At 50.1% G+C, this 18,357-nt stretch overlaps 1 protein-coding gene across 1 annotated transcript in view; it reads right to left on the bottom strand.

Annotated features, from left to right (window-relative positions):
• prkg2 (protein kinase cGMP-dependent 2) overlaps positions 1-18,357 on the bottom strand; it is a 221,626-nt gene that overhangs the window by 42,862 nt on the left and 160,407 nt on the right. The window contains exon 12 of the mRNA XM_038791780.1: positions 5,439-5,575. Within this exon, the coding sequence (XP_038647708.1) occupies positions 5,439-5,575 (137 nt within the window). The remainder of the gene's footprint in view (positions 1-5,438; positions 5,576-18,357) is intronic.

The following is an 18,357-nucleotide window of genomic DNA, read 5'->3' as shown; positions in this document are numbered from 1 at the left end:
CAGAGACTTATTCCCCGGATGGAACAAACCATTACAAGGGGACATAAATTTAAGGTGAATGGTGGACGATATAGGGGGGAGGTCAGAGGTAGGTTCTTTGCCCAGAGAGTAGTGGGGGCATGGAATGCACTGCCTGTGGAAGTAGTTGAGTCGGAAACATTAAGGACCTTCAAGCGGCTATTGGATAGGTACATGGATTACAGTAGAATGATGGGGTGTAGATTAATTTGTTTTTAATCTAGGACAAACATTCAGCACAACATCGTGGGCCGAAGGGCCTGTTCTGTGCTGTAATTTTCTATGTTCTAACATCCGGCTTTCAACAATGCCGGCTGTGAGCGGCGTTACAAATGGTGGCCGCGAGCAGCTAAAAAGATGCGGGCATGTGTGACCACTCAGCAGTGCGCATGTGGCCCGGACGTGTTGGGACCTGAACCCGGGGTCAAAGTGCGATTACGGCATGGTGGTGGCTGACTGCATGATGATCACCGATGATGAACAAAGCTATGACCTCAATCTGTTTTGCGTCCCTCAACATTACTCAAATGATCTGGAGAGAGTATATATTACTAATGGTTTAATCATGGACAGAACTGAACGTTTGGCAAGGGATATAATGAAAGTCATGAGAAATCATCACATCATCGCCCTTGGTGTACTGAAGGGTGGCTATAAGTTCTTTTCTGACTTTTTAGACTACATTAAGCATTGAATCTAAACAGTGACCAGTCAATCCCAATGACAGTGGACTTCATCCGCTTGAAGAGTTATTGTAATGATCAGTCAACAGGGGAGCTACTCAGAGTTTACCAACTGAGGTATGAAATCCACGGTCTCCTCCTCGAGAAAGTGTCCTCTCTGGCTGATTTGTTTGCTAATGAAACTTGGATGCTAACTATGTCTTACCTTGCAGACATCCATTCAATTCTAAATTAACTGAACCTCAAATTGCAAGGGAAGGATGATGATTGCTTTTGACACTGTGAAGAAATCACAGCTTTCCAAAACTCATTAAAAGTTTGGCAATTGCGAGTGCAAAGCCAACATTACTACTTAATAATCTTTTACTGTTACAAGTAGGCTTACATTGACACTGCAATGAAGTTACTGTGAAAAGCCCCTAGTCGCCACATTCCGGCGCCTGTTCAGGCACACAGAGGGAGAATTCAGAATTCTCAGTCGGTACGGAAATTGAACACATGCTGCTGGCCTTGTTTTGCATTACAAATCAGCTGAGCTAAACCTTAATATGTTCCCCACACTGCTATGACACAGTGAAGAAAACAGCATGAGTAAGGAAACTGTAAATGGACTGGTGAGCCTGACTCCAAAATGAAGCTGACTGAACTTCTGTGCCTCAACTTTGACAGCACATTAAAAACATGGCACAATTCAATGACACTGTCAGCGTTCTGGAGTAGCGTCTCCGAGAAGTACCCGGAGCTGAGTAAAACAAGCATTTTGTTATTTTTGTCCTTCACAATGACCTACAATGTGTGAGGTTGGTTTTTACATCCTTACAAAGATGAAGACAGCACAAAGGAACCCGCTAAATCCTGCATCTGATATGTGCATAGCCCTCTCCTCCTGTGAACCTGATTGGAGTGAGATAATGAGGACCTAGCTGTCTCACACCTCTCGCGTTAAAGGTAAGAGAAAATGGTGGGTCACGAATGTTGGCCAGCGTGGGTCGTGAAGGTCAACCGGCGTGGGTCGTAAAGGTCAACCGGCGTGAGTCGCAAAGTTTGGCCGGTGTGGGTCACAAAGGTCGGCCGGTGTGGGTCCCGAAGGTTGGCCAGTTGGTAAAATGGGTCCCCGGAAAAAAAGTTTGAAAAACACTGGGCTAGAGAGTTGTTAACCATTTGGTTGGCCAGCAGCTCTCAGAGTTGGCACATCATCCTAGATAGGCATGGAAGTCACAACCTGAGCCAATTCACGGTACGGTAGCCACAAAACTGGCTTGGAGCTTCGAGCCTCCGACCTTTAAGATAGGAGGAGGTGCCACTGCCTCTGCTTAAAATTCCAGCTATTGAGTAGCTTCAACTAGTGATGTGATGAAAGTTGAGAGATTGGTTATGAGACACAACATCATGGTCATATCTACCATTGACCAGAAACTGGACTGAACTAGCCATATAAATACTGTGGCTTCAAGAGCAAGTCAGAGGCAAGAAATCCTGCAGCAACTAATTCACCTCCTGATTCCCCAAAGTCTGCTCACCATCTACAAGGCACAAGTCGGGAGTGTAATGGAATACTCTCCACTTGCTTGGATGAGTGCAGCTCCAACAACACTCAAGAAGCTCAACACCATCCAGATCAAAGCAACTCACTTGATCGGCAACACACAAACATCCAGTCTCTCCACCACCGACGCACAGTAGCAGCTGTGTGTACTACCTACAAATGCACTGCTGTAGCTCACCAAGGTTCCTTAGACAGCACCTTCCAAACTCACGATCACTACCATCTCGAAGGACAGGTCAGCAGATACATGGGCACACCACCATCTGGAAGTTCCCCTCCAAGTCACTCACCACTCTGACTTGGAAATATACTATCGTTCCTTCCTTCACCGTCGGTGGGCCAAAATCCTGGAATTCCCTTCCTAACAGCACTTTGTGTGTACCTACACCACATGGACTGCAGCGGTTCAGGAAAGCAGCTCATCATCACCTTATCAAGGGCAATTAGGAATAGGAATGGGCAATAAATGCTGGTCTAGTCAGCGAAGCCCACAGCTTGTAAATGAAAAGAAAGATGGTCCTGTATGAGTGGGAGACCTCATTCCTCTTACCCATCACCTGTACCAAGGGCTGCAGTAGTACACTAGAGATCTTTGGTACATTTTCTCTGGCCTGTTGATCCATTTTCACTGTCCTCCTGCTCAGAGACTCTCTCCCAGCCATTTCCAGCAACTGTTGCTGCCAAAGTGCATTTCCCCTTTAGGCAGTGTCGGCTACCTTCAGTGGTGCTGGCACTTCCATGAACTCTGGACTCTGCTAAGGTGTGAAGCCACTCAGCAGAGTCTTTAACACTGGGGTGCAGGCTGGAATCAATATCATCTGTAGGTGGTGCAAAGTTTCTGCATTGCAATGGAAAAGTGTCATTCACGTACAAACTGCCACAAGCGGTCTCCAGCAGACGCCATCTTCCTTGCCCTCATCACTGGAGCATCTTGATAACAAAGACTCCTATATCAGATGCCAATTCATTGACTACAGCTCCGCCTTCAACACCATGATCCAAATCAAGCTCAAAACCTCAACCGACGACTCACTCCTCTCTCTGCAACTGGATCCTCGACTTCCTGACCCATAGACCACAATCAGTAAGGATAAACAACAACACCTCCTCCATGATAGTACTTAGCTCCCTATTATACTCCCTATGCACACACAACTCTGTGGCAAAATTTGGCTCCAGCTCCATTTGCTGACGACAAAACCGTAGTGGGTCGGATCTCGAACAACGATGACTCAGAATACAGGAGGGAGATAGAGAACCTTCTGGCGTGATGTAACAACAACAATCTCTCCTTCAATGTCACCAAAACTAAGAGCTAGTCATTGACTTCAGGAAACGGAGTATCGTACACACCCCTGTCTGCATCAATGGGGCCGAGGTGGAGATGGTTAACAGTTTAAATTCCTAGATGTGCACAACACTAACAATCTGTGCTGGTCCACTCATGTCGACACTACGACCAAGAAAGCACAACGGCGCAAGGGAATTCAGCTTGTCTATATTGACTCTTGCCAATTTTTATAGATGCACCATAGAAAGCATCCTATCTGGCTGCATCACAGCCTGGTATGGCAACTGCTCAGCCCAAGTCTGTGAGAAACTACAGTGAGTCGTGAACACAGCCCAGTCCATCACGGGAAACCACTTCCCATCCGTTGACTGTCTACACCTCCTGCTGCCTTGGGAAAGCGGGCAGCATAATCAAAGACCCCACCCAACCGGGTTATTCACTCTTCCAACTTCTTCCATCGGGCAGGAGATACAAAAGTCTGAGAACACGCACTAACAGGTTCAAAAATAGCTTCTTCCTGCTGTTACCAAACTCCTGAATGACTCTCTTATGGACTGAACTGATCTCTCCATGCATCTGCTCTACTGAGTAGCACTATCCCTCTGTATGCTTCACCCGATGTCCATGTCTGTGTACTTACATTGTGTATTTATGTGTGACCTATGTATTTTTTTGATATATGGAATGATCTGGCTGGACTGTACGCAGAACAGAGCTGGCACGGTGGTCTAGTGGTTAGCACGGCTGCCTCACGATGGCCCACAACCCAAAGATGTGCAGGGTAGGTGGATTGGTCACGCTAATGGCTTGGATAGGATGGACGTAGGGAAGTTGTTTCCATTAGCAGGGGAGACTAGGATGCGGGGGCACAGCCTTAGAATAAAAGGGAGTCACTTTAGAACAGAGATGAGGAGAAATTTCTTCAGCCAGAGAGTGGTAGGTCTGTGGAATTCATTGCCACAGAGGGCGGTGGAGGCCGGGACATTGAGTGTCTTTAAGACAGAAATTGATAAATTCTTGATTTCTCGAGGAATTAAGGGCTATGGGGAGAGAGCGGGTAAATGGAGTTGAAATCAACCATGATTGAATGGTGGAGTGGACTCGATGGGCCGAATGGCCTTACTTCCACTCCTATGTCTTATGGTCTTATGGTCCTAATTTGTCGCTAAATTGGAAATATTAAAAATATATATATTTTTAAAAATGGACTGTGCACAGAACAATACTTTTCACTGTACCTCGGTGCACGTGACAATAAAACAAATCCAATCCCCACACCCGCTTTTGGGCCTCTTCCAATTTTAACCCTGTAACCTCAGGAAACGACTCTCCCACAATGTGGCCATAATTGCATTGCCTGTTGCTGCCTTTTAGTGTTCCAAAGCAGGACATGCCTTATTTTACTGAAAGCAGGATCCAGAAAAGAAATATTAAATTTATGCTCAAGTGAAAAAACATTAATCTGATTTTCTGTTCAAAAACATAAAATGTTTTCTCTCCTTGTCCCTGTTCATATATAGGAGTGCTTGTGCTGACATTATTTTAAATTACTTGTCAAAATGAAAAGAGCATTTCCATTCAAAATATAAGAGTTCTGACATTATTTGTTAATCAAATTAATACGGACATAAGATTGAAAAAAAAAATTGCGCTAGGATGCCAGGATATTATTCAATAGTGAACCCTGCAGAGGAGAGCTGAACACAAAATCTGGCACTGACAGAGTTATGCAGGAACCATGTAATGGTTGTAGATTACTTTTCAAACAGCATGTTGATAAAAAGTAAAAGAAAGTCAAATTAAACTCGATTTTTCACATAATTTATTGTCAGATTTTAAACAGAATTGTTATCAGTCTGCCTGGAATATTCTTTTAATCATCCTTCAGAAAAACACCTACCTCACAATAAACGGAGAACATGCCTCTTCTAGAATCTTCTTCTCCGAATGTATGTGCTCCTGCTGTCTTGTGTCCACTATGTGTTTTTTCTTTATGCACTTCACTGCAAAGGTCACATTTTCATTCTTCATTTTGACCTGTAAAAAAAGATAGCTAATTGTTTACTGTTTCAGGTTTAAGGATTTGTTTTACATGGTGAAGAAGCGCTCATGAAAGCACAAATTCTCACCTTCACTGCAGGAGAATGGATTGATAATTGGACAGTTCCTATAACAGGGATGCATTCTGCTCCTGCAGTGAAGATGAAAATTTATGTTGAGCTGTGCTTTTGCCACTAAGTAATCAAAATAATTATTTTCCATCACATGTTGTAAAGGGCGTTAACCAAAGCTCAAGCACAAAGTGCCCTCATAAAGAATCAAAGAGTAATGCAAAGATATTGCATAAAAAATGGACATGGATCAGGTCATTTAAGGTTTTAACTATTCTAAACTGAAGTTTACAGGACCATCAGATGTTTACAAGTTCAAATTTATTATAACCCCATTCTCAGATGTCCAAAAGCAGTCCGGGTATTTTACCTTTGTGTGCATTGACTTGAACTGCCAAATAATTTGTGGATTTATTCTTCAACCTCTCCAAAGTTCAACCAAGCAAGCACTTCACTTGGTGAGACGAGGTCATGTACGAATTATTCAGATAATTCTATAGTAAGGTGAATGTAGGGAACAATCATTATTCTGGGCTCATTTCATTCAGTCCACATTATTTAAAAGTGTGAGGGGTGATTTGATTGAAGGGGCGATTTTTAGCCCACGATCGCCTTCAGAGAGAACAGTGACATGGGCAGAAAATCTGGAGAGAATCGGGAAACCCGATTTTCTCTGGCGAGATCGTGTTTCCTGATTTTCCCCGCCTCTCGCTGGTGATGTCATGAGTTTCATGCCCTCAAAGGGCGGGAACATCAGTTAAATTGATGATAAATTTTAATATTAACGGGCCTCCTATCCACATGATCTCCTGAATAAATATTCATACCTCGCTGAGCAGCACGGTAGCACAAGTAGATAGCACTGTGGCTTCACAGCGTCAGGGTCCCAGGTTCGATTCCCCGCTGGGTCACTGTCTCTGTGGAGTCTCCACGTTTTCCCCGTGTCTGCGTGGGTTTCCTCCGGGTGCTCCGTTTCCTCCCACAGTCCAAAGATGTGCGAGTTCGGTGGATTGGCCATGATAAATTGCCCTTAGTGACCAAAAAGGATCGGGGGGGTTATTGGGTTATGGGGATAGGGTGGAAGTGAGGGCTTAAGTGGGTCGGTGCAGACTCGATGGGCCGAATGGCCCCCTTCTGCACTGTATGTTCTGTGTTCTATGACGCGATGGTTTACAACAGCCTTTTAAATATGGGATTCAATCGAGGGGATCCCTCTGGGGGCACAGAGGTAAGTGTAGCCCCTTGGGGGGGAGGGACATAGCCAGGCAGTGTCCTGGCACTGCCCCTTAACTTGGCAGTGGCACCTTGGAAGTGCCAACCTGTGCCAAGTGGCAGTGACAGGGATGGGTCCCCATCGTCGACCCATGAGGGGGGTAGGGGTTCCATTTATGTGTGGCGGTGAGGAGGGGAGGGGTACAGCGGGCAATAAGGGGGGAGATTGCAGGAACAGGAGTGAATGGCCATTGAGGGGAGGGGGTGGCATTGCCGGCAACACGTCTGTAGTTGGGGACGTTCACTGATTGTCTGGCATGTAGGAGGGGGGGGGAGCCTTTGATGATTGTCTGGTGGAGCTGCCAATGATTGGCCAAGGGTTGGGGGGGGGGGGTGAATAAACCTTCACTTATGATCAGGGCGCCCTTTAAAGAAAACGCCCCCGATCTCTGTGAGCCAAGTGCCAGCTTTATCAGGCTCCTCCCCACCAGAGTGATGGCGTTTAAACCACGCCCACTCATTTTTTTTCTTTAAAGAGGCTTAAGATCTGGAGTGAGAACTTGTCTGTACAGCTGGAGAGCTACAAGCCAATTTTCATTCTGAGCTTGACACTTTGAAACTATATGGTAAGATTCCGCCCATAATACCCTGAAAGGTATGAATAAGGTGGAGGTTGAAAGGATGTTTACTCTCGTGGGTGAGTCCAGAACGAGGGGGCACTGTTTTAAAAATAGGGATCACCCTTATCGGCCAGTGGTTTGGAGAATTTTTTGCTCCCAGAGGGTTGTGCAGCTTTGGAACTCAAGTGGGGGTCACTGAATATTTTTACGTCAGAGGCAGGTAGATAGATTTCCTGTAGGCCAGGGAATCAAATATTAGCTGTGATAGATGGGGAATGTACGACTCAACATATACAGGACAGTCATGATCTCATTGAATGGCAGAGCAGGGCTCAACGGGCTCAATGGTAGGCCATTTTGCTCCTATTTTGTATGTTCGTAAGTACATAAGTCCACTACTGTTTTTGGAAGGATTTCTCGAAGCTTCAACGGTTGACTTATACACCATGACTTATGCTATCTTTGTGCAATCATGTAAAATAAAGGAAACGCCATGTGAGCTTACATCAACAGGTCACCTTCCCTGATTTAAACAAAGGGAAACATTTTACTGGACCTATGGAGGTGGGAATGGAGGAGGGGTTTGGGGCCAGTAAAAAGGCACGGGCCTGTGTTGGGTTGGCACATTCACTGCCGACCAGTTTTTGCCAGATGCGGGCGATAGTACAGATCAATGGTAGACCGGTTAATAAGGTAGTTGAAGCAGCCAAATGTCAGATACTTTCCTACCTTTTTCTGATTTTACCAGTGACACACTAGGTGCACGGAGTCGGAGGGTGGGACTTTCTGGCCCCAACTCCAACGGGGCTGGAAATCCCAACCCCAGGTCAAGGGAATTCTGGATGCTCGCCAAATTTTAGGGTCCCGCCTGCACAGATTCCTGTTGCTGGCGCGACCGGAAAATCCCGATCTGAGGCTCACCTACTTGTGCAAGGTGAGATCTGAGCAACAGCTGAGCTGTGAAGGGAACTGACGGCCATTTTGTGGAGCCGCCTGCAGTCTGTGTATTCAAGAAGCAACAGTACTTTGGATGGAGGCACAGCAGAAGGTGGCACCAAAGTGAGGAGCTGATAGTGGAGGTGCTTCAGAGATTCACAGCAGCCACTGGCAGCGGTACAAGGTTTATAAGGGCCTCATTTCAGTGGGTTTGATTATGGGATCAAGGCTTTCAGACTTCGACTCCTCCAGTGAGGAAGTGAGTGGCACAGAGATGGGAATGCGGCAGTGGCCACCGGAGCTCCATCAGGTTGAGGAAGTCATTGGATATGGACGAGAAGGTCATACCGAGACAAGAGGCCGGCCTCATAGTTGCAGACGACACTACGCAGGTAAAAAGAGTTCATTGTCAGAGGCTCAAGGAGCTGATCTGAGGAGACTGTGAACCTCCAGGGTGGTGGTGGTGGAGCTGTGTAGTGTGCTGCAACAAGGGTTAACGCTTTGGGAAATGGTGGGCCCAATGTCTATAGCTCATCATTCTTAGCTGTGATTCATGCCAGGAATTGTCTGGAGATCGATGTGACATCTATCAGTCAGTGACGCACCGGTTGCTCAAAAGAGGTCAAAGGTGCCACGTACCATTGGGCTAGTCGACATATCAGTTTACTACCACCAAGGGACAGGTCGGCACTAAAATTGTTCAAAATGGTTGAAGGAGACTATGTACCTCTATTTTAACGATTTTTAATTTTAGTAGTCCAGGTTTACCATGGCTTGGGCTGAAAGTAGGTGAGAAGGAATGGATCCCGGGACCATCCAAAAGCAGCCACTGACCGAGGAAGCAAGAGAAAGGCAGCGATCTGCAGGTCCGACTAAAACGACGGTTTCAAATCTCCTCTCCCCAGCATACTCTGGAATACGTCCAAGCAATCGAAAACAAGCTGGATGAATTTAACGTTAGACCTACCTCTCAGAGGGACATGAGAGATTGCTGTGTGCTCTGTTTCACAGACATGGCTCACCCCTGCCTCACCAGACTGTGCCAAACAACCTGAGGGCTTCTCAATTCACCAGATAGACTGCATGGCATCCTCGGGCAAGGTGATGGGTGAAGGAGTTTGCCTCCTCGTCAACTCCTCCTGGTGCTCAGATGTGGCGACCCTGGCATACTGCTGCTCCCGGACCTGGAATACCTGACTGTGAAGTGCTGTCCATACTACCTTCCACGGGAGTTCAATTCTGCCATTATCACGGCAGTCTACATCCCACCCCTCACAGAAGTGAAGAAGGTGCTTGATGAATCGTACACCACTATAAACAAAAGTGAAACTGAACATCTGGAGGCCTTGTCCATCGCGGCCGGGGGCTTCAACCAGGCCTACCTCAAGAATGTCCTACCAAAATTCCACCACCACATCTCCTGTCCCACCAGGGGTCCTAACATCCTTGACCACTGCTACGCCAACATCAAGGGCACCTACAGCCCTATCCTCCGACCACATTACGGAAAATCAGACCATAAGTTGGTGCTCCTTCTCCCGGCATACAAGCAGAAACTTAAGCAGGCAGATGCGGTTAAGAAGGTCGTGCAATATTCGTCTGAGGCAACGGAAGGGCTCCTACGTGACTGCTTGGAGTCAGTGGACTGGTCCAGATTCAAGAAGTCAGCAGCCAACCTAGACAAGCTACCACCGTCACAGACATCATCAGTATTTGTGTCAAACACTGCGTGCCAAAGAAGGTAGTACATGTGTTCCCCAACCGGATACCACAGTTTAGCCAGGTGATCCGCTCCCTAGTCCAGGTCTGAGGCATTGAAGACGGGTGACCCAGTCCTCTACAAGAAATCTAGGTACGACAGTAGGAAGCGTGGTGGAGAACATGCCCCTGTCTACATCAATGGGAATGAAATAGAAAGGGTCGAGAGCTTCAAGTTTTTAGGTGTACCGATCACTAACAGCCTGTCTTGGTCCCCCATGCCAACACTATAGTTAAGAAAGGCCACCAACGACTCTACTTTCTCAGAAGACTAAGGAAATTTGGCATGTCAGCTACGACTCACCAACTTCTACAGATGGACCATAGAAAGCATTCTTTCTAGTTGTATCACAGCTTGGTATGGAGCCTGCTCTGCCCAAGACCGTAGGAAACTACAAAAGGTTGTGAATGTAGCCCAGTCCATCACGCAAACCAGCCTCCCATCCATTGGCTCTATCTATAATACCCGCTGCCTCAGAAAGGCAGCCAGCATAATTAAGGACCCCACGCACCCCGGGCATACTCACTTCCACCTTCTTCCGTCAGGAAAAAGATACCAAAGTTTGAGGTCACGAACCAACCGACTCAAGAACAGCTTCTTCCCTGCTGCCATCAGACTTTTGAATGGACCTACCTCGTATTGAGTTGATCTTTTCTCTACACCTTGCTATACCTGTAACATTATATTCTGCAGTCTCTCTTTCCTTCCCTATGTACGGTATGCATTGTTGGTGCAGCATGCAAGGAACAATCCTTTTCACTCTATACTAATACATGTGACTATAATAAATCAAATCAAATCAAAGTCATCAGGGATGTCAAAAGACAATACCAGCTAGAGTCGCAGACTAACGACACAAATACTCGTCGGTTGTGGCAAGGCTTAAACAATATAACAGGCGACAAAGCAAAACCGAGTAGAATCTCTGGCAACAGAGTACCCCTCCCAGATGTACACATTGCATTCTATGCTCATTTCAAGCAGGACAGCATTCGGGCAGCAGGGTAGCATGGTGGTTAGCATAAATGCTTCACAGCTCCAGGGTCCCAGGTTCGATTCCCGGCTGGGTCACTGTCTGTGTGGAGTCTGCACGTCCTCCCCCTGTGTGCGTGGGTTTCCTCCGGGTGCTCCGGTTTCCTCCCACAGTCCAAAGATGTGCGGGTTAGGTGGATTGGCCATGCTAAATTGCCCGTAGTGTCCTAATAAAAAGTAAGGTTAAGGGGGGTTGTTGGGTTACGGGTATAGAGTGGATACGTAGGTTTGAGTAGGGTGATCATGGCTCGGCACAACATTGAGGGCCGAAGGGCCTGTTCTGTGCTGTACTGTTCTATGTTCTATGTTCTAAGACAACTAACCGTTGCCAACTACCCCAGCAGCCTCAGACACACCCATACCCACTGTCACAGCCTGCAAAGTCAGATCGGCCTTCTTGAAAGTGAACCCATGGAAAGCAACGGGTCATGACGGAGTCCCTGGTCGTGCATTCAGATTCTGCGCGGACCAACAAAGAACAAAGAAAAGTACAGCACAGGAACAGGCCCTTCAGCCCTCCAAGCCTGCGCCGACCATGTTGCCCGTCTAAACTAAAATCTTCTACACTTCTGGGGTCCGTATCCCTCCATTCCCATCCTATTGATGTATTTGTCAAGATCCCCCTTAAACGTCACTATTGTCCCTGCTTCCACCACCTCCTCCAGCAGCGAGTTCCAGGCACCCACTACCCTCTGTGTAAAAACCTTGCCTCGTACATCTCCTCTAAACCTTGTCCCTCGCACCTTAAACCTATGCCCCCTAGTAATTGATCCCTTACCCTGTGAAAAAGTGATATTTGTAGACAATTACTCCGCGAATGTTTATATTGGATTGCATGTCATCACTCAAAATCACACTGCGTGACAGCATTCTGAGCTGCCTCATCCTCTGCTGCTGTCCCTTGTTGTCATCCTGTGCTTGGATCATCCTCTGCCAATTACCATCCTCCTACAGATAAGCCTCCAAAATCACTGGGTCCACGAGGCCCATCTTGTCTGCCAGAGGTGAACCATGGGCACAATGCAGATAAAGATTTTGTCAGCGCAGTCTAAATAATCCTCCTTTCTGACTTGAGCACTTTTCACCAAAGCAGGTCCCAGGACTGTGTGTCAACCTCACCCTGGTGCCCACTTACCCCACTGTAGACAAAACCCTCCTTGATCTCTACACATACCTGTTCCTGTTGTCAATGGATGTCCATGGACACTCTCATATTGACCCTGGAGCTACAAGCCATCATCTTTCACCCTCCCTCAGTCACCTTTCAGCTTCCCTTCTACACCCCCGACGCTCACTTCATCATCCTTTGGTGACACTTGACCCACTCACCATCAAGGTAGATCAATTGTATGTTAGCCTAGAGCTGGCCTCATCACCTTTGCCCTGCCCCTTGGCTCCACTAAACTGCTTGCCATTACCCTAGTCCTGCCATCCATGACCCTGGTCCTCCATACCTTTGATCTTCCCTCTGTTAATCTTAATTATGACAACCTCACCACTGACCTTCCCTCTATCATGATTCACCTCCTGTCCATGAAGATAGGCTTTCCCTACACTGTTCATCTCCACTCCTCTGCTCTCATGAGCCTTCATAGGGCCGCTGTGACCCAACCTCCCTTAATCAACCGCACCCCCACCTCAGTGGTCACCCTCCTCCCTGGGATAGCAATGCCCTGACCTCCCTGGACAACCACCAAATCCCCCCCCCCCCCATCCTTCAGTCAGCCTTGCCCTGACCTCCTTGGGCAGTCGCCACGCTCTCTCCCTCCCTCCCTCCCTCCCTTAGTAAACCGTGTCCTGACCTCCTTGGGCAGTCGCCACGCTCTCTCCCTCCCTCCCTCTCTCCCTCCCTCCCTTAGTAAACCGTGTCCTGACCTCCTTGGGCAGTCGCCACCCTCCCTCCCTCAGTCATCCATGCCCGTACCACCCTGGAGAGCTGCCACCCCCCTTCATTCAGACAGCCATATACTGACCTCCCTGGACAGCCATCAATGCAATAGCTCAGCCTCCTCCTCAACCTGGTCCAAAAAGGTGTCCCCCCCCCCCCCCCCCCCCCCCCCCCCTCCCGGGTTGCGCAGTCTTTTGGTACCTCCTCAACTATCTTGGTGTTTTAAAAAAATTCTTATTTGGTTACTCCCGACAAACTGCCCCCAAGTACCCAGGAAGCCTTCCTCTGACCCTCGGATGGCGTTCTTAATCTTCTCCAGGTGGAGAAATTCCGAGGGGTCAGCGAGCCGATCTGCCACTTTGCGTGGTGCTGCCGATCGCCAGCCGAGCAGGATTATCCGGCGGGCAATTAGGGAAGCGAAAGCAAGGGCGATAGCCCCCTTCCCCATGTGTGTACCTCTGGCTGCTCCGATACCCCGAAGATTGCCAATATTCAGCATGATTTCACCCTCACCCCCACAACCTTGGACATTGCCTCGGAGAAGGCTGACCAGAACCCAGCAAGCTTGTGGCAAGCACAAAGCATTTGGGTGTGGTTGGCCGGGTCCCTCTGGTACCGTTCACATTTGACCTCCACCTCCGGGATGAACCTGCTCATTCGGGTTCTGGTCAGGAGCGCTCTGTGCACCACTTTGAGCTGCATTAGGTTTAGCCTTGCGCAGGAGGAGATGGAGTTCACCCTGCTCAGTGCTTCGCTCCTTTGTACCCAGTTCATCCTCCCATTTTTATCTGGTCCCGTCCAGTGGAGTACGGACTCTGTCCAGTAGCTGTCCGTATATTTTCCCGCATAGCCCTCCCTTCCCGTTGCTTGTGCCTACCAGGTCCTCTAGTAATGAGGTTTCTGGGGCACCGGGTGTGGTAGTCACCACTGATGTATATATTGTATATATAGGATGTTGATATAGGTGCTTTATGGTAAGGCCCCTGTACTACAGGTACGGGGATAGATCCCTGCCTGCTGGCTCTGCCCAGTAGGCGGTGTATAAATATGTGTGCTCTCCGTACAGCAGCCATTTCGTCAGCTGCTGTAGGAGGCCACACATCTCAATGTAATAAAGCCTCGATTACATCCTACTCTCGTCTTTGCGTAATAATGCATCAATTTATTACACAGAGTTTTTAGAGATGGACCTCCGCATCAAGCCAGATCGCCAGCAGCTGCATCCTCAAGCAGACAACACCAAAAAGGACTTTGAACATTGGCTAGCCTGTTTTGAAGCGTACATCGGGTCTGCCAGACGCAATTCCAGAAGCACAGAAGCTCCAGATCTTTTACACGTGGCTGAGCTCCAATGTCATTCCACTCGTCCAGGACGCGCCAACCTACACAGAGGCCATGGCGCTACTGAAGGAAAACTACACTTAGCGGACTAACAAAATCTATGCCTGGCACCTCCTCTCCACGCGATGCCAACTTCCCGTTGAGTCTGTGGAAGATTTCTGGCGCGCCCTGCTCACCCTAGTTAGAGACTGTGACTGTCAGTCCATTTCAGCCATGGAACACTCGAATTTGCTAATGAGAGACGCATTTGTTATGGGCATAGGGTCTGACTACATCTGCCAGCGCCTCTTAGAGGGGGCCACGCTCGACCGCGCGGCGACCAAAAAACTAGTGCTCTCACTTACGCTCGCATCAAACAACATTCAGGCGTATGCCCCCGACTGCGCGGCCCACCCCCCCGCCCCGCCCCCCCCGGTGCATCGTGGACTCCACAGACGGACGCCCCATCGTGGACCCCATCAGCGACCGCCCTCAGCCAACCCCATGCCTGTGCCGCGCACCAGCCAAACAACCCTGGGGGGTCCAAATGCTACTTCTATGGGCAATCAAAACACCCCCGACAGCGCTGCCCAGCGTGGAGCGCCCTCTGCAAGGCCTGTGGCAAGAAGGGACATTTTGCTGCAGTGTGCCAGGCCCACTCAATCACCGCTATTGTCCCGGCATCCCCCACGTGCGGCCAGTGGGTGCCGCCATCTTCCCTCTTCGGACCACGTGTGGCCAGTGGACGCTGCCATCTTGCTCGACTTGCAACACGTGCGGCCGGTGGGCACCACCATCTTGTTTCTCCCGGGACCAACGCCATCTTGCCTTCCTCACGACACGTGCAGCCCCAGGGCGCCGCCACCTTGCCTCCCTCACGACATGTGCCGCTCGTGGGCGCCGACATCTTACCCGACTCAGGACCGCTGCCCATCGGGCACCTCATCAGGCCGCTCATCGCCTGCAACCGCCGACGACCAGCCGCATCGCGCCTCGGTCACGATTGACCAGTCTCGTCCACACAACCTCGCGACTCCTTCAACTAAAGTAAAGGTCAACGGACACGAGATCTCCTGCCTGCTGGACTCCGGGAGCATTGAGACCTTCATTCACCCCGATGCGGTAAGGTACTGCTCCCTCGCAGTACACCCTGCTGACCAGAGAATCTCCCTGGCCTCCGGATCCCACTCCTTGGCGATCCGGGGGTACTGCATCACCACTCTCACTGTCCAGGGCGTGGAGTTCAGCGGCTTCCACCTCTACGTCCTCCCCAACCTCTGCGCTGCCTTGCTACTTGGCCTGGACTTCCAGTGCAACCTCCAGAGCCTAACCCTGAAATTCGGCAGGCCCCTACCACCCTTTACTGTGTGCGGCCTCGCGACCCTTAAGGTCAACCCACCCTCCCTTTTTGCAAACCTAACCCTGGATTGCAAACCCGTCGCCACTCGGAGCAGACGGTACAGCACCCGGGACAGGACCTTCATCAGGTCTGAAGTCCAGCGGCTGCTTCGGGAAGGCATCATTGAAGCCAGCAACAGCCCCTGGAGAGCCCAAGTGGTAGTGGTCAAACCTGGGGAGAAAAACAGGATGGTCGTTGACTGCAGTCAGACCATCAATTGGTACACGCAGCTCGACGCGTACCCCCTCCCACGCATATCTGATATGGTCATTCAGATTGCACAGTACCGGGTCTTCTCGACAGTAGACCTGAGCTCTGCCTGCCACCAGCTCCCCATCAGCAAGGCGGACCGCCCATACAACTGCGTTCGAAGCAGATGGCCGCCTTTATCACTTTCTTATTTAGATTTAGATTTAGAACAGTACAGCACAGAACAGGCCCTTCGGCCCTCGATGTTATGCCGAGCAATGATCACCCTACTGAAGCCAATGTATCCACCCTATACCAGTAACCCCCCAATTAACCTTATTTTTCAGGACACTAAGGGCAATTTAGCATGGCCAATCCACCTAGCCCGCACATCTTTGGACTGTGGGAGGAAACTGGAGCACCCGGAGGAAGCCCACGCACACATGGGGAGGACGTGCAGACTCCGCACAGACAGTGACCCAGCCGGGAACTGAACCTGGGACCCTGGAGCTGTGAAGCATTTATGCTAACCACCATGCTACCGTGCTGCCCGGTTATGGTTCCCTTTGGCATCACCAACGGGGTCTCGGTCTTCCAACGGAAGATGGACCAAATGGTTGACCGGTACGGACTGCGGGCCACTTTCCCGTACCTGGACGATGCCACCATCTGCGGCAACGATGAGCAGGACCATGACACCAATCTTTCCAAATTCCTCCACACCGCCACTCGCCTCAACCTCACGCATAACAAGGAGGAGTGCGTATTCAGCACGAACCGCTTTGCCATCCTCGGCTATGTGGCCCAGAACGGAGTTCTGGGGCCCGATCCCGACCGCATGCGCCCCCTCATGGAACTCCCCCTCCCCCACTGCCCCAAGGCCCTCAAATGATGCCTGTGGTTCTTTTCGTACTACGCCCAGAGGGTCCCAAACAATGCGGACAAGGCCCGCCCACTCATTCAATCCACTGTTTTTCTTCTGACGGCCGAGGCTCACCAGGCCTTTAACGTATCAAGGCCGACATCGCCAAGGCCGCGATGCACGCGGCCGACGAGACGTTACCATTCCAAGTCGAGAGTGATGCATCAGACGTCGCTCTGGCCGCCACCCTCAACCAGGCAGGCAGACCTGTGGCATTCTTTTCTCGCATCCTCCATGCCTCCGAAATTCGACACTCCTCCGTCAAAAAGGAGGCCCAAGCCATCATTGAAGCTGTGCGGCATTGGAGGCATTACCTGGCCGGCAGGAGATTCACTCTCCTCACTGACCAATGGTTGGTTGCCTTCACGTTTAATATCACACAGCGGGGCAAGATCAAAAACGATAAAATCTTGAGGTGGAGGGTCACGCTCTCCACCTACAACTACGAGATTTTGTATCACCCCGGTAAGCTCAACGAGACCCCCCCCCCCCCCCGATGCCCTATCCCAAGGTACATGTGCCAGCGCACAAGTGGACTGACTCCAGACCCTGCACGACAACCTCTGTCACTCAGGGGTCACACGTTTTTACCATTTCATCAAGGCCCGCAATCTGCCCTAATCCATCGAGAAAGTCAGGGAGATCACCAGAGACTGCCAGGTCTGCTCGGAGTGTAAACCGCACTTCTACCAGTCAAACCGTGCGCGCCTGGTGAAGGCCTCCCGCACCTTTGAACGCCTCAGCATTTTCTTAGTGTGGTCGATGAATATTCCCGATTCCTCTTTGCCGTCCCAGGCCCCGACATGACGTCTGCCACTGTCATCAAAGCCCTCAACATTATCTTCGCTCTTTTCGGTTTCCCCGCCTACATCCAAAGCGACTGGGGATCCTCATTCATGAGCGATGAGCTGCGCCAGTTCCTGCTCAACAGGGGCATTGCCTTGAGCAGGATGACCAGCTACAACGCCAGGGGAAACGGGCTCGTGGAGAGGGAGACTGGGATGGTCTGGAAGGCCGTCCAGCTGACCCTGCGGTCCAGAAATCTCCCGGCCCCCCGCTGGCAGGAGGTCCTCCCCGACGCACTTCACTCCATTCGGTCGCTCCTGTGCACCGCGACTAACGAAACCCCCAATGAACGTCTCTTTGCTTTCCCTAGGAAGTCCACCTCAGGGGTTTCGCTCCTGACATGGCTGGCAGCTCCAGGACCCATTCTCCTCCGTAGACACGTTCGACTCCACAAGGCAGACCCATTGGTTGAGAGGGTACAGCTACTTCACGCCAACCTGCAATACGCTTATGTAACGTACCCCGACGGCCGCCAAGACACAGTCTCCCTCAGGGACCTGGCACCAGATGGTTCCACACACACCCCCCCCTCCGCCCCGGCACCACCCTCCCTTCCCCCGGCGCACCCCACCACAGCCCCGACTC

Source organism: Scyliorhinus canicula, chromosome 3, assembly GCF_902713615.1.
Source record: "Scyliorhinus canicula chromosome 3, sScyCan1.1, whole genome shotgun sequence".
Taxonomy (NCBI): Eukaryota; Metazoa; Chordata; class Chondrichthyes; order Carcharhiniformes; family Scyliorhinidae; genus Scyliorhinus; species Scyliorhinus canicula.
This window is presented reverse-complemented; position numbering and strand designations above follow the sequence as displayed.